The sequence below is a fragment of the Phodopus roborovskii genome, unplaced genomic scaffold (genome assembly GCF_943737965.1).
Source record: "Phodopus roborovskii unplaced genomic scaffold, PHOROB, whole genome shotgun sequence".
NCBI lineage: Eukaryota > Metazoa > Chordata > Mammalia > Rodentia > Cricetidae > Phodopus > Phodopus roborovskii.
Window position 1 is genome coordinate 1323725 of NW_026126651.1, and position 24750 is coordinate 1348474.

A 24750-nucleotide genomic window follows, 5' to 3' on the forward strand; every position below is an offset into this window, starting at 1 on the left:
CTTCATTACATTCAGTACGCATGAAAACAATTTATCTTAATAGCATTAGGATGAGCGTCCACTTAACCATTTTCCTACCACAGTTAAATTTTTAATAAAGGATCTCCTGACAATTTATTTTCTTAAAAGCCCCAGCAGAACACAGTGATTTGCTCAACCCCAGTACTGGTTACAGATGCCGCAGACATGCACGGTGCCCTAAGGAGGGGCTGCGGCCAGGCTCCCTAGCTTGAGTGCCCACTCGGTCCTCCGCTCTGGCAAGGAGCCAGGTGAGCAAGGATCAGTACGTGTTACTAACAGCCTGAAGAGATAAATGTGGCCAGCTGGGTTTATCATCCCAGACCCAGGGCCTCCTGTCTCCTGTGTCACAGCGATGTTGGGCAAGAGATGGAGGGTCCCTGCTCCAAAAGTCAGTCACTATGGTGTCTGTCAATAGCTGTATTAGGGTTCTCTAGAGGAACACAACTAATAGAATAGGTGGAGATACATTCATATATCTGGGGAGGGAGTACTAGAATTGCTTACAGGCTGTGGTTCAGCTAGTCCAGCAATGGCTGTCTACCTATGGGGAATCCAAGAATTCAGTCGTTGTTCGGCCCATGAGGCTGGATGCCTCAGCTGGTTTCAAGTGGACACTGGAATCCCAAAGAAGTGAGCTCTAACGCCAGGGAAGGGATGCCACTTGCCATTGAGTGCACAGCCAGCAGGCAGAGAGAGCCAGCCTCCTTCCATGTCCTTTAAGGCTGTATCATCCTGGGCCTTCCCTGGGGCTGGATGGACAGCGCAGACACAGTCCTGACCTCAAAGAGCCCGTGGTGTAAGTGTGGAGTTTCCAGCCCGCTGGGGTAACGGGCCTCAGTACTCCAACACCATCTGAAACACTCCAGGTCATAAGTACTCCGAGGCAAAAGGCCTGGTCCAGATTAGAAGTGGGTCTTCCCGCTTTCAATCCTTTAATCTTTTTGTTTGTTTGTTTGTTTGTTTTGGAAACATGGTCTCTCTGTGTAGTCCTGGCTGTCCAGAGACTCACTTTGTAGCCCATTCTGGTCTAGAAACCAGAGATCCACCTGCCTCTGCCTCCAGAGTGCTGGGACTAAAGGCGTGTTCTACCATACCCAACTCAAATGATTTAACTTGAAAAAAAATCTCCCCCACAGTTTTGCTCAGCGATTTGGGTTTTAGTTCATTCCAAGTGTTGTCAAGTTGACAACCAAGAATAGCCATGATAGCAGCCTTGTGGCTCTGTCCCTAGCCTCAGAGGACATCTGGTCTGGAGTGTTTCAGGTGGTGTTGGGGTACTGAGGCCCATCACCGCAGCAGGCTGGAAGCTCCACACTTACACCATAATGGATGATTAATTGTCATACTGCAGGCTCTGCAAGGTCAGGACTGTGTCTGTCCTGCCCACATCAGTCCCCAGAGAAAGCCCAGAATGACATAAACCTCTCAGACATCCATCAGTCAATGCCGTGGAGCTTGCCTGGGCTTCCAGGGCAATCAGAGCTGTATGGGCAGCCCCATCTCAAAAGGAACTGTGCACATTGGTAGAATGCCAGCCTACTATACATGAGACCCTGGGATGGATCTTTGTGGGGCAGGCCTGTCGTTCTAGCGCTTGGGAAGTGGAGGCAGGAGGATTGAAGTTCAAGCTACATAAGGCGATTGGGGCCAACTAGCCTAAAAGGAAGGGAGGGGAGGGAGGAAGGGAGGAAGGGAGAAAAGGAGGGAGAGGAGGGAGGAAAGGAGGGAGAAGGAGGAAGAGAGGGGGAAGGAGGAAGGGAGGGGGAGGGAGGGGAAGGCAGGCAGGTGGGCGGGTGGGTGGGCAGGCAGGGAGGCATCTTATGAGGATGCCAGCACCTGTGACTGTGTGGCCAGGTGGGCCCACGGCTCACACAGCACACAGCACCCTAACCCTGCTCCTTTGGCTTTGCTGGATGGCAGCAGTCATGGTGAAGCCTCCATGTCTTGGTGGAGAAGAAGGCAAATTTGAGTCCTTGTTCTGAGTGGAAACAGGACAGCTGACTCCCGCTTTAGAGCCTTGCTTCCCTTCATGTACAGGTGGGCATGGGCTGCGGCTGACCAGGGCTATGTGACTGGATTTCCAGCTGCAGCCTGAGAGCCCTCACACAGAGTAAACAGACAGACAGACAGACAGACACACACACGCACGCACACACACACACATGCACACACATACACGTGTGTGTGCAAGGCACACACACGCACATGCACACACACACTCACACACACTCACACATGCACACATATACATGTGTGCGCGCACAGGCACACACATGCACACACATATGCACACGCACGCGCACATACACTCACACATGCACACACATACCCGTGCGCACACACACACACTCACACACACATCTTGCTGGGCCATCAAGATAGCTCTTGGCTTTAGAGTTAGAAGTAGGATCATCCTTGTACTATTTGGGAAGGTTAGAGAGGGATCAAGGGCTGTGCTCCTAAAGCATGCCTGTTCATATTTAAGGTTGTAAGATGGGAGGTATGAGCATGTCATCCCTACACTCAAGAGACTGAGGCAGGAGAATCACAAGTTTGAGTTCAGCCTGGACCACATGATAAGACGCTGTCTCAAGGGGGGGGGACCCTAAGAAAAAAGACAGTGTCTGTCTTAGTCAGTATTCTAAGAGACACCATGACCACAGCAACTCTTATAGAGGAAAATATTTAATTGGGACTGGCTTACAGTTTAGAGCTTTAATCCATTATTCTGACAAGGGAACATGCAGGCAGACACCGTGCTGGAGAGGTGGTTGAGAGCTCTGTATCCCAGTCAGCAGAAAGAGAAGGAAATACTGGGCCTGGCCTGAGCATTGGAAACCCCACGGCCCACCCTAGGAGATGCACTTCCTCCAACAAGACCACACCTCCTAATCCCTCAAGTAGCACCTCTCCCACACATGAGCCTGGGGCGGGGCGGGGGTGGGGTGGGGGTGGGCATTTCTGCTCATACTACCTTGGTGCTGTAAGGGAACCGCTAGAGAGAAGAGGTCTTCTCTAAATTCTAAAGCAGTAGAGTGTAAATGGAATGAGATGGGGTGGGGGGCAGGGCCAGTGCAGACATCTGGTTGCATTGCAGGCCTGATTCCTGTGAGTTTGTGGTTACAGTAAATAAAGTCAGCTAAGCTTTCTAGCAAAGACAGGGACTTCAAGGCTGGGTGGGACCGAGTTCCTGGAGTGATTGCCTAGCAGGCATGAAGCCCCAAGTTCAGTGCCAGCCCTGTGTAAGCCAGCTGTGGTGGCACTCTTGGAATCCCCGCACTTGGGAGGTGGAGACAGAGGGTGGGGCGTTTAAGGTCTTTCTTGGCTGCATAGTAAGTTATTGACCTTCGCTGAAACTCACAACCCTGCCTCCTTGAACTGATGGCACCCTCCTGCCTCAGCCTCCCAGGTGAGCATCTCGGGGGGGGGGGGCGTCTCTCTCTGACAGTGCCACTCACGCTGAAAGACCGTCGGGCAGTCGCCAACATACCTGGGTGCTGTCTAGCAAGGGTCTGCACTGGTAACTTTTCTCACTGTTATCTCAGAGCATCTGACAGATGCAAGTGAAGGGAAGAAGGGCTCATTCTGGCTCACAGTTCTAGGTGGTGCTGCCCAGAATGTCAACAAAGGCGTGGTGGCAGCAGTTTACCTGGTCACACCTCTCCCAGTCCACAGATGCTCAGCTCACTGTCTCCTCTTCATTCACCCCGGGACCCCCAGCCCATGGGCTGGTGCCCCCACATTCAGGGTGGGTCTTCCACTCCAGGCACTCAATCTAGAAGCCCCCTCACGGGGATGCCCGAGTCTTAGGGAACTCTAGATCCTGTTAAGCTGACTGTGCCCCATCACAGAGCCTTGCTCTCCCTGGTCCTTCCCTCCCCAGGCCTGGCTCAGCCACCAAGGCTTTGCACTGAATGCCGTGATTGCAGACCTCATTGCCATGGCCTCTACACAAGGCTCATGGTCCAGACAGGGTCACTGCATGGCAAAGCAGTGGCAGCCCATATGTGGAGCTGGTGAAATGTCCTTGTGGTGAGTGGAGCTATCTGGAGTAGGTGAGCAGGCAAACACCAAATGGCTTTCCTGGGAGTTCCAGAAAGTGAAGAGAGAGCGTCTCAGGAGGGGGCCAAGAACCCAGGCAGGGTATGACCTGTGTATGTCCCTGGTATTGCTGGAGCAGAGGAGAGGGGGCGGAGAGCAGGGTATGTGTATCAGTGCAGTCACGGAGGTCAGAACTGCTTGGATAACTCTGGCCACTGATTTGGAGGGAAGGTGTTGGGGATGAAGCAGAAGCCGAAACACAGGACAGGTATTGATTATGATCGAAAGTTCACATCCAGGTATTCCTGTGGGATTGCAGCCACTGTTTCATCTGGCCACTGAGCACAGAACCTCATGTAAGATAGGCAGGGGCTCTACAGTGGCAGAGTGGAGCCACACCCCAGCCCCTCACTGGGGGATCCTAGACAGGGGCTCTACTACTGGAGCATGCTCCCAGCCCCTCTCTGGCAGATCCTAGGGAGGCTCACTGCCACTGGGCCCCACCTCCAGCCCCCTTCCCTGGATAAAACATGTGCTATTAGGTCCAAGCTTTATTATTTCCTGGTCTCTGGACCAGGAACACCCAGATGTGGCCTCTACTAATCTCTCAACATTTCTCAGTCCAATCAACCCAACAGAATTAAGCACCAATTGGGATTGGTGACTCTAGCACACCTGTAGTCCCAGCTTGGCTCCAGGGCAAGGCCAGCCTGAGCTACAAAGCCTCAGAAAACTTGCAAGCTTAAAGTGTAATCACCTACAGTGTGTACACGAAGAAAAGGAGATTGAGACTGGGGAGATGCCTGCACACTAAAGAGCACTTGCTTCCCTTGCAGAGAGCCTGGGTTCAGTTCCCAGCATCTAGTTCCCAGGGACCCTGCCCTCTTCTGGCCTCTCTGGGTACCACACACATGGTGGACATACACACATGCAGGAAAACACTCCTAACACACACAGTACATACTTTTCAAAGAAGGAAGACGGAAATGAATGGATGTGTGTTGTATGGATAACATGGCTGAACTCTGTTTTCCAGACTTTCCTTTCCTTGCTAATTTTTCCTTAAAAGGCGTACAGATGACTCCTATCAATAGGCTTGTGAATTCTTGTTCTGTTTATGATTCTGACTTGGTGCCAGGCAGGCCTAGTCCAAGGGACCAGGTAGTGTGCCTTGAGGAGCCTCTTCCCTCCACATCCCCTCTCTATCCCTCACAGTTGAAATCTCAGTCCAGGCTCCAGCCACTTACTCTTCCTCAGTGAGAATAGTGGAGTTATCTTCTTCTCCTCCTCCTTTTTGTTGTTTTAATTGTTGGGTTTTTTGTTTTGTTTTGTTTTGTTTGTGGGGCGGTTTGAGACAGGGTTTCTCTGTATTGCTTCGGAGACCAGGCTGGCCTCGAACTCACAGAGATCCACCTGCCTCTGCCTCCCAAGGGATTAAAGGCGTGTGCCACAGCCACCCCACATGAGTTTTCTTCTTAAGGGCTTGGGTGGAGGTGGGGTTGAAACTTGGTTTCATTGCATAGCCCAGGGTGGCCTCAACTCACAATAATCCTCCTGCCGCAGACTCCTGAGTGCTGTGTTTAACTGTATACATGAGTCACCACGCTGTGTTCGCCCAACCCTTTCATCTCTTCCCCGAAAGCCACAGCACCTCCATGAGTCAGCCAAGAGCCTCGTGTGGTTGTGGCTCAGTGGCAGAGCACCCACTCAACACAAGCGAGGAGATGAGTCTGAGAAGCCTCCAGGCCCTGGGTGCCCCAGCACCAAGAAAGAGTGGTGTCCCAGACAGGAGTTCTAGGAGGAGACGGTTTCAAACTCATTCTGCTGCAGAGGGAAGCTCTGCTCTCCTAAACCAGAGCCGAGGCTCTAAGGGTGACACACAGCCCATGGGCACTCACGCCCGTGGAGGCCACAGTCAGGACATCCTCCAGAGCAGGCAACCCTGATCTGGGCAAGGAAGAGTTGAGGAGTTGACCATGAGTGGAAGTAGGCTAGCGCGTGGAGGCTGAGGAACAGTGAACACACAGGCTTGGAGGTAGGAGTGAGTTTGCAGTTCTGGGGAGCTTGTCAGAACGTGCAGAGGAAGGAGGAGGGAGGTGCCAGTGGAAGATGAAGTGCTTGGAGCGGGCGGGGCTGCGGCTCTTTAGGGGCCAGGATGCAGCTGGTAGAGTGCCTGCCTAGTGCAGAAAGTTCAAGCTTCCAGTCCCAGCCCTGTATAAATCCCACGGTGGTGGATGCCTGTAATGTCTACGCCAGGGAAGTGGAGGCAGGAGGGTTTGGAATTCAAGTTATCACATCCTGTGACTTCAAGGCCAGCCTGGGCAACGTAAGACCCTGCCTCAAAATGTTTTAGAAGTTTGTTTGGGATGTCACTGTCATCTAGGTGTGCAGCCTGTATGGGGTAGAATAGTGTAGCAGGCTGTGAGCAGGGAAGCGATGGGTCTGTGAGTCTAAACGCCCTTTCAGGGCAGGGTGGGGGCTGTTGGAGGGGTGGGGCTGGGGACGGGGGGGGGGGGGGGTGAGAGGAGAGAGAGTCTGAACGCTCAGAGTGTGGCTTCGGCTGATGTCTTTGAGCTGCCGCCTGCAGGTGGCGCTTCCTTGAAGACTTTGGGTCAGTAAGCCAAGGGAGCAATAATGAGAGCCCTGAGGTGTCAAGGGACCCCAACAGCCTGAAGTGTGTGCACAATGGTCAGGTGACAGGTCCCCAGGTGACAGGAAGGGGAGGCAGGGCTGGGAGAGGGATGTGCCTCTGTTACTGCCACAGCCTCAGTTTCTGTATGTGTCCGGAAAAACAGACCAGGAGGCAGGCCCACCCAGCTAGTACCGGCCGGCTGTGTGGCGAGCCTCCTCTCTTCCTCTCAGAACGGGAGAAAAGTATAGGACTGTTGAAGGGTGAATGACAGGTGTGTGTGGAAAGCATCATGGGACACAGAAGAATAAGTCAGGCACAGAGACACAGGCCTGACTTCCCAGTTAGTCAGAAGCCTGAAGTACCAAGATCAAAAGTTTAAGTCCAGTCTCAGGAACTTAATGAGACCCTGCCTTCAAATAAAATGTGAAAGGACAGCTACCTAGAATCCCCCAGTGAGGGGCTGGGCACAGCTCACTGATAGAACACCCACCCGCCTAGAATCCCCCAGTGAGGGGCTGGGGTGTGGCCCAATGTAGATCACACACTTAAAAGTTCTCCAGTGAGGGGCTCTATGGTGGCAGTCACAGAGCTCCTGTTCAGCACCTTGGACATCAGGGTCTTGTCCTTAGCACCACTCGCTGACCACGGAGTCTCATTCTCCTGCTGTGAATTGGAGAGTCCAGGCTTGTCAGGGTCACTGACGCTAGTCTCCCCACAGGTGATCCGAACAGACACATTCAAGCACCTCCGGCACCTGGAGATCCTGCAGCTGAGCAAGAACCTGGTGCGCAAGATCGAGGTGGGCGCATTCAATGGGCTGCCTAGTCTCAACACACTAGAACTCTTTGACAACCGGCTCACCACGGTGCCCACACAGGCCTTTGAGTACCTGTCCAAGCTCCGGGAGCTGTGGCTGCGCAACAACCCCATCGAAAGCATCCCATCCTATGCCTTCAACCGTGTGCCCTCACTGCGCCGATTGGACCTGGGCGAGCTCAAGCGGCTGGAGTACATATCGGAGGCCGCCTTCGAGGGGCTGGTGAACCTGCGCTACCTCAATCTGGGCATGTGCAACCTAAAGGACATCCCCAACCTCACAGCGCTTGTGCGCCTGGAGGAGCTGGAGCTGTCGGGGAACCGGCTGGACCTAATTCGCCCGGGCTCCTTCCAGGGTCTCACCAGCCTGCGCAAGCTGTGGCTGATGCACGCCCAAGTGGCCACCATTGAGCGAAATGCCTTTGACGACCTCAAGTCGCTGGAAGAGCTGAACCTGTCCCACAACAACCTGATGTCGCTGCCACACGACCTTTTCACGCCCCTACACCGCCTGGAGCGCGTCCACCTCAACCACAACCCCTGGCACTGTAACTGCGATGTGCTGTGGCTCAGCTGGTGGCTGAAGGAGACAGTGCCCAGCAACACCACGTGCTGTGCGCGCTGCCACGCGCCCGCTGGCCTCAAGGGCCGCTACATCGGTGAGCTGGACCAGTCACATTTCACCTGCTATGCCCCGGTCATCGTGGAGCCACCCACAGACCTCAATGTCACCGAGGGTATGGCGGCCGAGCTCAAGTGCCGCACTGGCACGTCCATGACCTCCGTCAACTGGCTGACACCTAACGGCACACTCATGACGCATGGTTCCTACCGTGTGCGCATCTCGGTCCTGCACGACGGCACGCTCAACTTCACCAACGTCACCGTGCAGGATACGGGCCAGTACACGTGCATGGTGACAAACTCGGCCGGCAACACCACTGCCTCGGCCACACTTAACGTGTCAGCTGTGGACCCGGTGGCCGCAGGGGGGGCTGGGGGCGGAGGCCCCGGGGGTGGGGGCGGTGCAGGGGGCGCGGGCGGCTACACCTATTTCACCACGGTGACCGTGGAGACACTGGAGACACAGCCGGGTGAGGAGGCTCAGCAGCCCCGGGGCACTGAAAAGGAGCCGCCGGGGCCCACGACCGATGGCGCGTGGGGCGGCGGCCGGCCTGATGCCGCAGCCCCGGCCTCGGCGTCCACCACTGCGCCGGCCCCGCGCTCCTCGCGGCCCACGGAGAAGGCGTTCACGGTGCCCATCACGGACGTAACGGAGAACGCGCTTAAGGACCTAGACGACGTCATGAAGACCACCAAAATAATCATCGGCTGCTTCGTGGCCATCACCTTCATGGCCGCTGTGATGCTGGTGGCCTTCTACAAGCTGCGCAAGCAGCACCAGCTGCACAAGCACCACGGGCCCACGCGCACGGTGGAGATCATCAATGTGGAGGACGAGCTTCCCGCCGCCTCCGCCGTGTCGGTGGCCGCGGCCGCCGCGGTGGCCGGAGGCGCGGGCGTGGGCGGGGACAGCCACCTGGCCCTTCCCGCGCTGGAGCGAGACCACCTCAACCACCACCACTACGTGGCGGCCGCCTTCAAGGCACACTACGGCGGCAACCCAGGAGGCGGGTGCGGGGCCAAAGGCCCCGGCCTCAACTCCATCCATGAACCTCTGCTCTTCAAGAGCGGCTCCAAGGAGAACGTGCAAGAGACACAAATCTAAACCCGGGCCGGCAGGGACGCAGGACGCCTGCCCGGGATGCTCCTGCTTGCTGCGCAGCCGGGCGGCGCTGGCGGTCCTGCACCAGGAAAGGACCTGGAGATCAGGAGAGGTGGCCCCGCCCTCGGCCTTGCCGTGTCCTCTGCCCACCAGCCCTGCCCGCCACCTTCCAGGGGAGAGGAGCTTCTTTCTTCGAGGAGTACCCTTTCCCCTCATCCCAACCCTCCTTTTATGGCTCTTTCTTTTTTCTTTCTTTTTTTGCAGTTTGACGCCTGTCCTTCCCTCCTACTCCTCCACTCTCAAAACACAAGAGACAGACAACTTCACCAGAGCCCAAGGGGCAACTACAGTGTCCCCAACAGCGAGCTCTACTCGCGGCCCTGGCCGGCCCCACCCGCCCCACAGACTCTTTTGATACTGAAGGGAGGTTTGCGTCAATCACTACCTGCTCTGTAATTACTTTAAAAAAAAAAAAAAAACATGGAAAAAGTAAAAAAAAAATTTTTTTTTGGTCATGAAAGTATTGAAGATAACACAGAGCCGCTGTGGGTGGGACCAGGAGGGGGAAGTGGGCACCCAAAGTTACAGTTCTGGGACTCCATTCGAGAGGAACAGGCTCACCCAGCACACAGCAGCACTGTCCCATCTTCCTGGCTGCCCTTCCAGTAATGTGCTGGAAGCTTGGCCTCTGCCCTCCTCCTATGTGTCTCTGTCTCCATCGACATCTCTAGGTCTTTCCTTTCTGACTCTGGTGCCTACCCCGGCCACACACACACACACACACACACACACACACACAAACACACATGCATACACACACACACATGCACACATGCACACACGCACACACACATGCACACGCAGAGAACACACACACGTGTGCGCGCGCACACAGCACACACATACATGCACACACACATACACACATATGCACACACGTACACACACAGCACACACACATGTACACACACACAGCACACACCCCAGAAGGGACCTGGGACTGCAAAGTTCCACAGTGACTTGGAACAGCAGGACTGTGAGATATTGGAATTCTGAGGGCTGTAAGTCCAAGGTCACAGTGCTGGCAGGGCTGGGTCCCTCGGAAGCCTGGGTAGGAAGGCTGTGTCCCAGCCTCTCCGGGTTGCTGGGGCCATCCGTGTGTACCTCTTCAGGGTGGGGATGCCATCATGCTGTTTCAGGGCTTGCAGGAACCTCTCCTAAAGTGACCATCTGCAGACACAGTTGTCCAGGCTACAGCTGACCATCTGAAGGTCAGGGTAGCCACAGAACTTTCTGGTGGTACTATTGAGCAAGTGATTGTGTCCCCACAGGAGAGTTTGTCTCCATTTCACACACATCCCTGGCTAGTCAGGAGAAGTTTCTACAGGGGAGGTGCATGCAAAACAAACAGGCCTGGGCCACACTGGCCACATGCCAGACATTGTAAACACACCAGGGTACATGGTGGGTGTGCAATCACCAAGGGGGAAACGTGCAGCTAGGCCACAGCCGGGTGGTGCTGGAGTGGGGGTATTAGTGGCACCTCAGAGTGGCCCATGTGTCCAAGGTCCAGCCTCAGAGAGCTGGGGTTGCCTAGGAAGTCTGAGGAGGCCTAGGGAGGCAGAGGCAGCCAGAGGCAGGTGTACGGCATATGGACACCTGGCCTGGCATCCATACATAGATCTAGACCCCATGTGGGCACTGAAGGCCCCAGAGACGGGCGAGCAGGAAGCGCCCCCCCAACTGCTTGCACCCTGTGCATCTGCCACCTTCTCTGTCCCCACCGCTTCCTGATGTTTCTACCCCCACTGCACCTTCTCCCCTCTCCCACCCCAGGGCTAAGTGGCCTCCTTATCTGTGGCAACTGTCAGGTGTCTGGCCCTCTCTCCCTCCCTGTCCAGATCCTCTGTGTTGATGAAGTCTGGGACAGGGCTCTTGCGCATGCGCAGTGGGTTCTCTCGCCATCTTTCCTGCCTTCTCCACAGCCATCTCGGCGAGGATCCTGGTTACCATGGCAACATTGCGGCTGTACCAGGTGGCAATGGGGGCAGGGAGCTGGCCTACTGCAGCTTGCCTTGCCTCACGCCAGGCCTGCCAGGCAGTGGCTGGACTCATCCTGGGAACACTTAGGAACGCCCTCAGCTTTGCAGACCCCTTCCTTCTTCGCGGATGGGATAGGAGAGGGGTCAGGGGACCAGGAGTACAAAGAGGCAAGAGACTGTGGCCTCAGGGTGGGATGGGTGGCCGACAGGACAGACAGGGTGAGCTCAAGGGCAATTAGACACTAGGGTGGGGAGGGCTCCGGCCAGGACTGGGGGGGCATGGAGGACTGGGAAAGACAGGACACAGGCAGGGCATGAAGAACCACACGGCATTCCAGCCAGAACCTTCCACATAACAGACAAGAGATCTGCAAGACCCGAGTTCCAGTCCCCAGCTCTTCCCCTATCCCAAGCAAAATGCAATGTCCATGACAACCTCCTGCCCAGCCTGAGGAGGGGGCACTGCAAAGCGATTTTCCCGCCTCATGAGGGATGGGAGAGGTAGTGGGATAGCCAGCAAACAGTGCCACAAAAGGCCTGATCCCAAGCCACCAAGCCAGCCAGCACAGGAGGGCAGAGGGCTCGCACAGAAGCACCCAATCTTCACCACCCTGCCCTCCCCCGGCTCCAGCGGAGAGGGTCAAGGGGTAAACTACAAAGATCACTCACTGCCTAGGCCTGGCACGGAGGCCAGCAAACACTGCAGATCTACAACAGGACACCGCACTAAAGGCCATGGCCAGCAGCATGGTCCCTCAAGTCCCTCGGAAGGTGGGGGTGGTAGGTTATGGCCGCCTGGGTGAGTCCAGACTAGCCTGGGGCTTCCTTCTGTGGCCCTATCCCTAAAGTCCCAGAAATACCTGCTCTCACTATCTCTCACCCCGATCTGCCAGCCCAGACTGCCTTCTGCCCACTCACTGGGCCTTCCTCTCTCTGGTCCTCTCCTCTGTGCCCCCTCGTGTGTGTGCGTGTGTGTGTGTGTGTGTGTGTGTGTGTGTGTGTGTGTGTGTCTGTCTGTCTGTCTGTCTGTCTCCCTGACTGGGGTGCTGTCTCTGTACTTCCCTTGGATCTCTGGCCCTCCCTCTCTACAGGACAGTCTCTTGTGTCTCGCCTTCTGGCTCAGGGGTCAGAACTGGGCCTAGAACTTGTTTTTGTATGGAACCGGGACCCTGGACGAATGGCAGGGAGCGTGCCCCCTGCCCTGCAGCTCCGAGACCTTACTACCCTTGAGGAAAGGTCAGTGGCCCCCAGCACGGTGGGAGCCTTCCCAAAGCTCCTGCCTGCCTCCCTGTGCCAGTCAACACTTTGACCCTCTCTGGGCCTCTCAGTGCACATAAACTAGAACATACCCACTGACCATTTCCCTCCCCAGCCAGGGTAAGGAGTGACGGCCCTCCAAACCCTGAGACCAGATTCTTCTCCCAGGCACCCTGACCTTGTGGTAGAAGTGGCCCATCCAAATATAATCCGCGAATCAGGGGCACAAATCCTGCGCCATGCTAACCTCCTGGTGAGCCCCCTCAGCAAGTCCTTCTCTGGGTAGGTTGCATCCCACCCCACAGCAATGATTTATGTCTTGGCCTTCCCTCTCTCTACCATACTTCCCAAGGTGGGGTCTCCCTCAGCTCTGGCCGATCAGACCACAGAGCAGAAGCTCATGGAGGCCTCAAGCTGCTGGGGCCACGCTGTGTTTGTGGCCCGAGGAGCCCTGTGGGGGACTGAAGACATCAGGAGATTGGATGCAGCGGGAGGCCTCCAGGTGAGAACCATATGGGCTGCAACTGAGGAAACATGAGAGAGTCTCGGCTTCCTGACCCTGCCATTGCTTCCAGAGCCTTCGAGTCACCATGGCCACACATCCTGATGGCTTCCGGCTGGAGGGATCCCTGGCTGCAGCACGTATCAGTGGGGCCCGCACAGTGCTCTACGAGGGCCCCGTGCGTGGACTCTGCCTCTTGGCCCCGCGAAATTCTAACACCATGGCAGCCGCTGCCCTGGCTGCCCCCAGTCTAGGCTTCGACCGTGTCATTGGGGTGCTTGTGGCTGACCTTAGGTGAGCAACAGAAGTAGGTGGCCCAGCTGTGTACAGGCCAGATGCACTAACTACCCTTGTCTGCTGGCTGCAGCCTCAAGGACATGCACGTCGTGGATGTGGAGCTGAAAGGCCCCCCAGGGCCCACAGGCCACAGCTTCGCTGTGCACACCCACAGAGAGAACCCAGCCCAGCCTGGCGCTGTCACCGGCTCCGCAACTGTCACAGCCTTCTGGTGCAGCCTACTGGGTGCGGCCAGACCCCTCCAAGAGTCCCTTGACCTTCGTGCGCGGCGGGGCTCAGATGTCGAGTGCCCCAGCCCGGTTTTCTCTTTGCCCATCCTTAGTTTCCACTCCTAGGCTTTATGAGCCTCTGCTTCCCCGCCCTCCTGGTCTCAGCCCCCGTTTTGCGTCTCCATCCACACCCCGCATCTCTTTCTCGGTATCCTCTGGGGCTGTACTACACTACCACTTGCAAAGCCCACGGGCGCCATGGGGCTGGTGTGTCTGCTTTGTCATCCTAGTCTTTCATTCATTCTCCCCACAGGCTGCTGCCAGCTCCCCTCCAGACCCGGGATCCACCTCTGCTGACAAGTCTCCCCCACTGTCCTTCCCGGCACCTCAACTGTGTGTCTCAGTAAACATCAGAGTTCTGTCGGCTGCTCTCTTTGGCCTCTTTAGTTCCTTATACCCTAACTATTACATCACGCTTCGACACACCGTGTGTGACGCCATAGCAGCGTGAGCATGAGCAGAGGCACAAACCAATTTCCAGGAAGTTACCGCGAGAGCAGCAATTACTACATTTCCCAGAAACCTCTAGGCAGCAGTGAGCCCTGGGGGGGGGGTGATTCGTGAAAACTGGCTGTGTGGCCCGACGGGAGCTGTAGTTCCGCGCTGCAGAGCGTCCCCGGCGGACTTCCGGACTGCGCGTCCGATTTAGGCGCCCCGGAGGCCTTCGGGAATCGCAGTCCCGAGTGCTCAGGCGGTCGGGAGCTGTAGTCTGTCCGGTCTGCCCAGTCAGCGCGGTACCACCCGGCCGCTGCCCAGGGAATGTGAAGGCGGCCGGTCCCAGCGAGCAGAGAGGCCGAAGGGGTGAGGGCCAGGCGAGCGCCGTGAGCAGGCGGGTGGGAGCGTGCCTGGTTGCCAGGTGATAGGGAGGGGTGGGGGGCTCCTGTTGCTTAGTGACTAGGAGGGGGCCTTGTTGCCAGGTGACGGGAGGAGAGAACCCTGGTTATTGACGAAGGGAAGTCTTTCGTTGCTAGGCGACAGGAAGAGACCCTGTTACCCAGAGACGAGAAAGGAGGAGTCAGTCCTTCATTGCTAGGTGATCAGAAATCGGACCGGGTAACCAAGCGGGTGAAGTGTACTCTGTTGCTTGGAAACCAAAAAGGTATTGTTCCCTAGGAACAGAAGGGGCCGTACTTCGTTGCTAGGTTACAGTGAACCGGACTTTTTTGCTGAGAGACATGTAGTCGCAGGAGGGGAGTCTCTATTGCCAAGTGAGCAGAAAAGAGTCTCCCCCCCCCCCCAAGGACTGGGGCATGAAGATGCCTCTATGCTCCGGAGACAGCCTAGGTAGCAGGGTCGTATCCTCCCAAGCTGGCCCCAGTGCCCGTCTCAGTGTCTGTTGCCCAGGGACCCAGGAGCCTGGAGACCCAGGTGACCGAGATCCTGGGTCCCTAACACTTTGTCCTTGTCCCACCCTCAGCAGGAGCCGAGGAGGGTATGTCTCAGGCCCCGGAAGCGCAGCCGAGCCCACCCTCAGTGTACCACGAGCGGCAGCGGCTGGAGCTGTGCGCTGTCCACGCCCTCAACAACGTCCTTCAACAGCAGCTCTTTAGCCAGGAGGCTGCAGACGAAATCTGCAAGAGGTGACTGCCGGCTGTCGGGTCCTGGCCCCGGAAGAGCAGGGCTGAGAGCCTGCCTGGGGTACTCACAGGGCCTGCCCTCCCCTCCCGCCTGCTGCTTCTGATGGCCTCCGCCCAGCTTTGGCTGCAGCCTCTCTTACCTGAGCCTTTATTACAGCCTCACAGCTGTGTGTTTTTCTCCTCCTGTCCATCGGACACACAGCCCACTTCTGCCTGCCCTTCCCTCTGCATTTATCCCTCCGGGGCTCCCTAGCACGCCTAGAGAATAGCCCTGCGCCTTCAGCCTGGACTCCAAGGCCTTGGGTGCTCAGGTCTTTGCCCACCTTTCTGCAGCGCTCCTTGGGCCCAAATGACCCCACTGTAGTGTGTCTGAGCTTTTACACGGGCTGTGCCGTGTTACACAGGCTGTTCCATGTTACACGGGCTGTTCCATGTTACATGGCACCCTTTTTCTTCTTGGTCACCTAGGTGTCCCTCAGAGTTTCAGCCATCCTTTCTTAAGAAACTGTCTTCCCGTTACCACCCCTAGGCCCCACAATCCTGCAGACACACTGACACCCAGCCTGCAATTCATGCCCACAGCCTTTGGCAGCCCTTATGTCTTCTCACTGGTACTCACCCAGCATCCTCAAACCGTAGCTTGATGTTGGGAGACATTCATCTCCCCTGTCGCCAGCTCTTTCGTGCCAGAGCTAAGGAAGATGTAATGAGGGGAAGGCTAGGAACACGGAGAGCAAACAGGTGGTTCCCTCCATTGGCTGCTCTCCAAGAGCCCAGCTCTTCAGAGGAACAGGGTCACAGCTGGGGACAGCTGGAGATGGGTGGCCGGTAAGAGCTGCTGTTGAGGCTATGCAAGGATCACTTGCCACTGGAGGAGGCGGAGGTCCGTCCTGGGGACCTGGGACACCAGGGAAGGCTGTGAACAGACTAGAGCAGGGTGTTACCAAACGAAAGAGGCACTCTGTGTTCAGATATGGTGACACGGGTGGCACTGTCATTCAGGGAGCTCTGAGTCCAGTCCCGGGGGGGGGGGGCTAGATGGCCCCTCTACCAGAAGAAATGACATCTGGGGCCCGTGTGGAAAGAAGCCGTGATGAGAAGGGTGGATGGAAGGACAGACTTTGTCCACAGCACTTGGGAGTCATGGGGCAGGCCGGAGTAGGAGAGGAAGGCAGCTCAGGGCTTCTGGAGGTGGGCTGGAGGGAGAGACTACAGACCCCAACGGGTTTCTGAGCGGAAAAAGATGAAAACTAGCCAGACCCAGCGTACAGGTGTCAGGGATGGGAGGAAAAAACAGGGCTTGGGGCCCAATAAGCTGTATGGGGCTTAAAGAGGAAGTTCAAAGCCAGGCTCTGAGCCTCCCCTATTGCGTGAGAGGGTGAAGAAGGCCTTTCCAGGATTCCAAACCTTGGCTCTGTCCCCTTCACCCCCAGGCTAGCCCCAGACTCCCGGCTGAACCCCCATCGCAGCCTCCTGGGCACCGGCAACTATGATGTCAACGTGATCATGGCTGCCCTGCAGGGCCTGGGCCTGGCCGCCGTGTGGTGGGACAGGAGGAGGTAGGGCCTAGGCTGTGGGATGAAGGAGGTGGGCTACCCGGGCCTGGGTGTGTGGGATGAAGCAGAGGGTAGCTTGAAGGCAGATGGGGGAGGCTTTTGCCAGAGAAGCTCTGGCTGATGGGGATTGACTGACTGATGGGCTAAAATGGTAAGCTTGGTACCAGTCAAAAGGGTGGTGTGGGGTCCAAGTTCGTGACCCATGACTTAGGTGGAGAAAGATGGAAATGGGTTAAAAGTAGTGACACTGGCCTGTTGGCCCTTGGCAAAACTGAATGGGGAGCTGGCCTGGGCTGCATTTGGAGACCCTGACTCAAAAAGGCAGAGCGCTCACCCAGCACGTATGAGGCTGGGGTTCCATCCCCAGCACCCAGGAACTGCTGGAGCAGTGGGTACCTGGGCACCTGAGACCTTGCCTAAACAAAACCAAACTGGACTTGACAGGTAGCGGGTGAGTGCCAGTGGTGGCCAGGGGCCGTTCTGGGGAGGGAAGCAGTGTCCAAGCGCCTCGGGCCTCATGCTATACCCTCCCTTCCCCAGACCGCTGTCCCAGCTGGCCCTGCCCCAGGTGCTAGGCCTGATCCTGAACCTACCCTCCCCTGTGTCGCTGGGGCTGCTGTCCCTGCCACTGCGCCGCCGGCACTGGGTGGCCCTGCGCCAGGTGGATGGCATCTACTATAACCTGGACTCAAAGCTTCGTGCACCTGAGGCCCTGGGGGATGAGGATGGTGTCAGGTGAGTGGTGAAGGGACTGACAGGTTGAGAACTGTCCTGTGAGGAGATGGCCCGCCTGAACTGCCCAGATCTCAGTCTCCCCATCTCCCTTCAGAGCCTTCCTGGCGGCTGCCCTGGCCCAAGGCCTGTGCGAAGTGCTATTGGTGGTAACCAAGGAGGTAGAGGAGGCCGGCTGCTGGCTGCACACAAGCTGACCACTGCCCGTGAACAGTTGCCTGCTGCCACAGTCCTGAGTGCCCAGTGCCTGGGAGAGGCCTGCAACTCCAAGCCCCAGCAGGTCTCTCCCTACCCGAGAGCCCCCACTCCCCCAACCACTGCTGCCTCAATAAATCTGCTCTTTTGCTATCTGCGCCTGGGGACTGCTCTCGACCACAAGCCAGTGCCCAGAGGGAGACAGAAGCCAGAGACCAATGGGGGGGGTCCCCACAATCGGGGGAGCATGTGATGAAGCAGGGACCGCTCCTCTCTCAGGCTGAGCCCACTGGTGAGGAAGCAGGCCGGACAGACGGCCCCAAAGCAGCCTGTGACCAAGGACCTCGACTTCCCAGGTGCAGGGGGAGCGGGGCAGCAGATGGGACTGGTTATAACCAGCCTCCCTCCGGGCTAGCTGGACTTGGTGGGTGGCTGGGTGAAGGCACGGGGTCCTTAAAAGCAGGAGGCCAGCCCAGCGGAGCCCGTTACGTTTCTGATCCCCACAGCGAGCCGGCATGAGATATCTGAAGCTGTAAATAAGGACTTGGCCCCCTCATAGCAACCTCGGGAAATCGGCACAGCCCCTGCCATTTCCTCAGGGTGCGCTGGGCCACCGGAGAAGGGGGCTCATCCCTGAAGTAGGTGAGGGACAGACGGACCGACAGAGAGCTGTTGGAGGAGTATTTTCCTAGGGCACCAGAAATGGAGCAGAAGGGGAATGCCCCCACCACAGCCAGCCGAGCCAGACATTCTCAAGCGGCTGGGAAACTTGAGGGCCCCAGAATTGGAAATCGCTGCTGTACCCGGCGCTACAGCTCCGCTGTCATCACCACAGTTATTTGGGGAGGTGTTGACAGACAGGCCTATCTGGGACAGAGGAAGAGGACTGGAGCCAGGAGGAGGGCCCAGACAGGCGCCCCTGAAGAAACCGGGAGGCGATAGCCTGGGTGGCAGAGCGGAAGCAGAAGACCAGGGTCTGCCCTGGGAACAGACTCATGGGGATGAGGGCACATCCTGGCGCCATGCTAGTAAAAGGCAGTGGCTCGAGCTGCTGCCATCTGGTCCCCAAAACTCTGAGGTCAAAGGGCACGTTGGGTCACCAGAGCACCCAGCCCTGGAGCCCAGGACCCTTCACTGGCCCCTGGCCTCTGTCTCTTCCAGCCTCCCAGCTCCTCCCTGGGTCTCCTCTCTCTGTCTGCCCTCCATAGTGTCCGAGTTAACCCTTCCACGGCCCCCTCCGTGTATGTGTGCCCTTACCCCCTTTTTGAGACATAGTCTCCCTGTATGTCCCAGATTGGTCTCAAACTTGCTGTGACCCTCCTACCTCAGACACCCAAGCGCTGGAATTACAGGTGTGAGCCACCCACTTCCCCATCTCCTTCCCTGGCTCAGGGTCGCTGAGCCGCTTACCTTCTCTAGGCTTCTGTTGCCCTCTTTCCCGTCCAACCCCACCCGCCACCCGCCACCCGCCACCCCCGCTCCACCTGTCGCCTGTCCGGTCTCAAATAGGGGACAGCTGCCAGGACTCCCTGAGTGTTTCTATTCTTGACCTGAGTGGTACAGCCTGTGACACCCCAGGTGCACCCTTAGCTATGACCAAATAAGGTTCTGACTGAGGACCCTGTGGAGGGAAGGGTGTGGCCCACACAGATTCGATGCCTCGCGTTTGTCCTTAGTGCTGGCTTGGTGTCCCCACCGACACCCCCTTCTGTCTGAGGAGAGCACCTTCGGCCCTAACACGCCTCACCAGGCCTGTCCTGAAGCTGGTGGGCTCATGGAGGTTCCCTGATATGGGTGTGGGGCTCCAAGCTGACCTCCAGGGGGGTGGAGGGTTGGTGGCGTGGCTGCCTGTGCAGCTGTCGCTGTCTGTGCTGACAGCTGAGGCTCAATTTAGCTGCAAGGCCAGGATCTGGCCAGATAAGGCGTGGGAAGGGACAGGACCCGCCCCTGTGGTGCCCCTTAAATTGCAGGGCTTGGGCTAGGGCTGGGGGCGACGACACCCAGGCCAGGTGAGAGGGTCCTGCTGCCGTGGTGGCCCACGAGGCGCCCGGTGTCTCTCCACCTGTCCGCTTGCCTCTCCTGACTGGGCTCCTTCTGCCTCCATCCTCCCCTGTGCCTCTCTCCGCCTGCCCATCTCCATCTCCGCCTGCGTCTCCATCTCTGCCCCCCCCACCCCACACACATACTTCATCTGTCTCTGTTTCTCTCTCTGCCTCGATCTCTGTACCCGATTTGCCCTGGCCCCCCTTTCTCTCTGCTTCTGTGTCTCTCCATCTCTCTGATTTTCTACCTCCCTCCATCTCTCTGTCTCTCAGCCCAATACTTCCTCTGTCTCTGATGTTGTCTGTCTAGACCTGATCTTCCTTCTCTCTGTATTTCTTTCCATATCTGTCTTTGTCTCTTCCTTGTCTTTGCCTTTCTCTATCTCTCTCCATCTCTCTGCCTCTCTCTAATTCTCCCTCTCTGTCTCCAAACCCTCCCTTCCCATCTCCTTTCTCGAGTCTCTCCCCCCCCCCCTCCATCTCCCTGTGTGCTGGGGCCGAAGCCCTGTGTTCTTTCCTGAATAAAGCTGGTTCTGTCCTGGCTCCCCCTTCTCTGCCTCCGTCTCTCTTTCCTCCTCTGCCCCCACCCACGCCCAGCCCAGATCCTGGGTGCTCAGCACCAGCAACAGAGCCTTTCCCTTCTGCCCCACACAACAGGAAGGAGGGGTGGAGAGCTGGGACTCAAGACCAGAGAGGCAGGCAGGAAGGTCAGCCCGGATGGGGGACAGTGGGTCATGGGATTCAGAGGCCAGGCAGCACCCCACACCCGGCAGACCGGGCTCCCCTCCCCCTGGGACCAGGCTGTGCCAGCGCCAGGACAATGCGCCCTTGTCTCCTGTCCTGACAGCTGGGGGCTCCTGACTCCAGTCCTAGAGCGAGGCCGGTGGCTTTGGGCTCCACCCTAGGTAGGGGAGTGACCCTGAGGGCCAGGACTGGGGGCATCTGCTGCCGCCTGCCTCGTCTCTGCCTGAGCTCCAAGGCCATTCTGGTCACCCTGGTGTTTGCCCACCCTTTCTGCCCTCTACCTCCGCTCCGCACTTTCTGTTTAGCTCTGCTGCCCCCCCCCCCGCTGTGGTGCCCTTTCTCCCACCCAGGGTGCCTTGCCCCTCCCCACTAGGAATCTGGGGAGCGCCGGCTGTGCGTGAGGCCCCAGACTCTGGGCTCCTCCCCTCTCCCACTCCCACCCACCCCGGTCCCCTCCCTTTCTGCCCTCGGGGAGAAGGAATGAACGCACTTCCCTCACTCTCTTACCTCTTCACTCCTCCCCTCCCCTCCCCTCCCCTGCGCCCTCCTCGCCTCTCTTTACTCTCTTCCAAGACCAAGGATACCTCTATTGAGTACCGCTAGTATGCATCCTCTCTCTTGTCCTCCATTCGCCACTGACAGTGGTCTCTGCCAACCTCTGCTTCCTGCCTCTCTCTGCCTGGAGAAGATGGGCATTTATTGGGCACCAGCAGTATGCTAAGCTTTTTATGAACACTTCCTTCCTCCCTCCCTCCCTCCTGTCCTTTGCTTCCTACCGCCCGCCCCGCACCCCAAGAAAGGGAAGGGGCACTAATTGGGCACTGACTGTGTGCCAAGTAATCCACCCGTACCTCTTTTGGCTCTGTGTCCTCCTTTGCAGAGGAGCTGCAACTCGTCCAGGCATGGGGTGGGGCGCCCTTTGGGTGCACAGCTAGGGTTAAGAACGGGCCAGCATGCTTTGGGTGCTAAGGCAGGGCAAACGAGGAAACTGATGGAAAGAGGGTGCCCCTTCAGCCAGCCTGGGTCCCCTGCTATCGTCTTTGCCCCATCTAACGGGAGCCTCGCTGTGTCTCTGTCACTCTCTGTCACATGCCATCTCCCTTTGACCTTTTCCCATCTCTGCCCACAGGAGCACAAAGCTCCTCACATACAGTGCAGTACCTGGGTAGTCCTATTACCACCCAACTCAGGCTCTGCAGCCTCCTCCCAGGCCATCTCTGCTTCTTCCTCTCCTCCTCTTCCTCCTCCATTTCTTCCTCCTCTCCCTTTCCCCTCCTTTTCCTCCTCCAACTTCCTCTCTTTCCTCCTTCTCTGGCTCTTCCTCTCCATTTCTTTCCCCTCCTGTACCTGCATCTCCTTTCCTTCCCCTTCCTCCTCCATCTCCATTTCTTCCCCCTCCTCCATCTCCTTCCCCTTCCTCCTCCATCTCCATTTCTTCCCCATCCTCCATCTCCTTCCCCTTCCTCCTCCATCTCCTTCCCCTTCCTCCTCCATCTCCTTCCCCTTCCTCCTCCATCTCCTTCCCCTTCCTCCTCCATCTCCATTTCTTCCCCATCCTCCATCTCCTTCCCCTTCCTCCTCCATCTCCTTCCCCTTCCTCCTCCATCTCCTTCCCCCTCCTGCTCCATCTCCTCTGCTGCTTTTTCTCCTCCTGTTTCCTCCTTCTCTTCCCCCAGTCCCCCTTCCCCTTTGTCCTCCTCCTCTTCTTCGCCCTCCATCTCTCTCCGTGTTCTTCTGCTTCTGCCTTTCCTCCTGCATCTTTTCTTCCTGCATCTCCTCGTTTCTCCCCTTCTCTTTTCTCCTTCCCTCCTTCCATTTTTCTCATCCCTCCCTTTCTTCTTCCTCCTGATGCTCCTACTCCATTTCCTTCTACCCCTTTGTCTTCCTCCTCCTTTATCTCTTCTTCCTCTGCTTCTAGCACCTTATCCTTCATCACTTTTCCTCCTATTCGTCTTCCTTCTCCATGTCCTCCTCTTCCACCTTCTCATGGTCTTCATCCTCCTTTTCCTCTCTTCTCTCCCTCTCTTCTCTCTCCTCCTCTTCCTGCTGCCTTCACCTCCTCCTCCACACTTCCTCCTCTGCTGTTCCTCTTCTATCTTCTCCCCTTTCTCCTCCATTTCCTTCTACTTCTATTCATCCCACTAACCATTCATATCCTCTTCTGTCTCCTCCTCCTTTCCATCTTCTTCCTTCCCATCTCCTCTTCCGCCTCCGTCTCCTGCTCCTTCGCTTTCGCCTCCTCTTTCTACAGCTACTCCTCCTCACTTCTCTTTTTGCTCCTACATACTTTCTTACACCTCTGGTCCTCTCCTTCACCTGCCCTGTCTTCTGTCTTCTCACTCTTATTACATATCTTAATCCTCTCCTTTCCAATCTCCCACCCCCTCTTCCACCCATCATTTCTTCCTCCACCCACTCCTCTCTTCCTTCTCCTCCTCCTCTTCCAACACCCCCTTACTCCTTACACCCCCTCCTCTCCCTATCTCATATACATCTTCTTCCTTCCTTCCTTTCTCCACCTCATCTTCCTACATCTCCTATTTCTCCTCTTTTTCTATTTCCCCTTCATCTCCTTGTCCTCCATTTTTCTCTTCCTCCATCTCCATATCCTATTTCTCTACTTCCTGTTCTCTTCCTTCTCCTTTCCTCCTCCATATTCCCCTCTTCCTCCTGCTTCTAACCTGCTTCCTCTTTATCCTCTATTATACCCTCCTAATTCTTCCTTTCTCTTCTTCCATCCTCTCCTCTTCCTATCCTATTTTTCTTCCATCTTCTAGTCCCCCATTCCTACTCCTCCATTTCCTTCTCTGCCTCCTCCACGTCCTTCTCTTCCATTCCTTCCCTTTCTTCCACACTCTTGTGTCATCTCTTACTCATCTTCCATTTCCTCCTTCTACCTCCTTTGTTTTCCTCCTAATTCTTTCCCTCCTCTCCTTGCCCTGACCCCCTCTCTCTCCTTTTACCTCTCTCTCTTCTTCCACATTTTCCTTTCATCTTCCTCCTTGACTTCCATTTTTCTCCTCCTCTTCCCTCCCCTCCTCATGTTCTCTTTTCCTTTCTTCCATTTCCTAATCCTTTGCTCTCCTTTTCCTTCATCTCTTCCTTCTCCTTCCTTTCCTCCATTGTTTCCTCCTTTCTCCCCCTTCTCTTTCTCCCATCTCTTCCCTTCTCCTTCCTCCTATCTCCTCCTCCACATCCTCCTCCGCCCCTCCTGCTCCGTCTCTTCTGTTCCACCTCCTCTTCTTCCTCTCTTCCTCCTCTTCCTTTTCCTCCAGCTCCATCTCATCCTCCTTTACTTTTCCTATATCCTCCTGCTCCTCTTTTCTCGCCCTCATCTTCATTCTTCTCCATCTCATCCTTTTCCTCTACCCATTCACCTCTTCCTTCCTCGACTTTTCTCCCACCTTTGTCCATTTCCTCTTCTCTTCCTCCCCCTCACTACCTTCACCTCATCTTCATCTTCTACCTCTTCCTCCATTTTCTCTTCTATCACCTTATCCTCCTTCATCTACTCCTCCTTTTGTCTTCCTCCATCTCTTCTATTTCCTCCTCTGTCTCCCTTCTCTTCCCCTTATCCTCTCCTTTTCTTCCATCTTCACCTCATCATTGTCTCATTTCATCTCCTCCTCCCTTTCATCTCCTCTTCCTCATCCTTCATATCTTTCTCCTTTATTTCCTGCTCTTCTGTCTCCTACATCTCTTCCCCCATCTACCTCTTCCTCCTCCTCAACCTACCCATACCCCATCTCCTCCCTTTTCTCTGTCTCCTCTTCCTTTTTACATCCCCCCTTCTCTTCTTCTCTTCCACCTCTTCTCCCTTCTCTGACTGTTCCTCTTCCTCCATGTCTTCCTCTTCCTTCTCCATTTCTCTCCCGTCTTTCTCAATTTCCTGCTCTCTTCCTCCTACATTGCCTCCTCCTCTTTCTCTTGCTTCCTGCTCCATCATCTTTCTCCAGCTTCTCTCCATAGTCCCCTTCTCTACATTTCCTTCTCCTACTCCATTTCCACTTCCTCTGTCCCATCATCATGTCTCTTGTTCTTCCTCTGTCTCCATCCCCTCCTTCTTCTCCACCTCTTCCTCTTCCTACTCTATCCTTTATCTTTCCTCTGCTTCCTTCTCTTCTGTAATCTCTTTAACTTTATCTCCTACTGCTCCTCCATCTCCATCTTCTGTGTTTGCCTCCCTCTCCCCTTCCATTTCCTTTCTCATTCACCTTTCTTATCTATCTCTTCTTCATCCATCTCCTCTACCCCTTCCCTCTTATCTAACTCCATGATCTCCACACTCATCCTCCTCCATT

At 56.3% G+C, this 24750-nt stretch overlaps 3 protein-coding genes across 4 annotated transcripts in view; all 3 read left to right on the forward strand.

Moving 5' to 3' along the window:
* Positions 1-9744, forward strand: part of Lrrc4b (leucine rich repeat containing 4B) — a 35423-nt gene extending 25679 nt beyond the window's left edge. For both annotated transcript variants that reach the window (XM_051174274.1, XM_051174273.1), the window contains exon 3: positions 7413-9744. In XM_051174274.1, coding sequence (XP_051030231.1) covers positions 7413-9239 — 1827 coding nt within the window. In that variant the 3' untranslated portion in view covers positions 9240-9744. The remainder of the gene's footprint in view (positions 1-7412) is intronic.
* Positions 9745-12013: 2269 nt separating this feature from the next.
* Positions 12014-13920, forward strand: Aspdh (aspartate dehydrogenase domain containing). The gene is made up of 7 exons (XM_051174316.1): positions 12014-12077; positions 12370-12514; positions 12704-12788; positions 12888-13037; positions 13111-13331; positions 13405-13559; positions 13857-13920. Exons 1-7 carry the CDS (start codon positions 12014-12016, stop codon positions 13898-13900), a joined length of 864 nt encoding a protein of 287 aa, XP_051030273.1. The 3' UTR covers positions 13901-13920.
* Positions 13921-14349: 429 nt separating this feature from the next.
* Positions 14350-17816, forward strand: Josd2 (Josephin domain containing 2). The gene is made up of 5 exons (XM_051174317.1): positions 14350-14404; positions 15021-15183; positions 16614-16739; positions 17277-17471; positions 17566-17816. Exons 2-5 carry the CDS (start codon positions 15038-15040, stop codon positions 17663-17665), a joined length of 567 nt encoding a protein of 188 aa, XP_051030274.1. The 5' UTR covers positions 14350-14404; positions 15021-15037; the 3' UTR covers positions 17666-17816.
* The last annotated feature ends 6934 nt before the right edge of the window (positions 17817-24750 follow it).

Bases quoted from the DNA above. Each gene is read 5' to 3' on its own strand.
- Aspdh (XM_051174316.1), top strand. From the start codon at position 12,014: ATGGCCAGCAGCATGGTCCCTCAAGTCCCTCGGAAGGTGGGGGTGGTA. The intron at 12,078-12,369 runs GTGAGTCCAGAC...CCCTCTCTACAG, and splicing joins GGTAGGTTATGGCCGCCTGG to GACAGTCTCTTGTGTCTCGC. The intron at 13,560-13,856 runs GTGCGGCCAGAC...TTCTCCCCACAG, and splicing joins CTTCTGGTGCAGCCTACTGG to GCTGCTGCCAGCTCCCCTCC.
- Josd2 (XM_051174317.1), top strand. From the start codon at position 15,038: ATGTCTCAGGCCCCGGAAGCGCAGCCGAGCCCACCCTCAGTGTACCAC. The intron at 15,184-16,613 runs GTGACTGCCGGC...CTTCACCCCCAG, and splicing joins GCAGACGAAATCTGCAAGAG to GCTAGCCCCAGACTCCCGGC. The intron at 16,740-17,276 runs GTAGGGCCTAGG...TCCCTTCCCCAG, and splicing joins GTGTGGTGGGACAGGAGGAG to ACCGCTGTCCCAGCTGGCCC.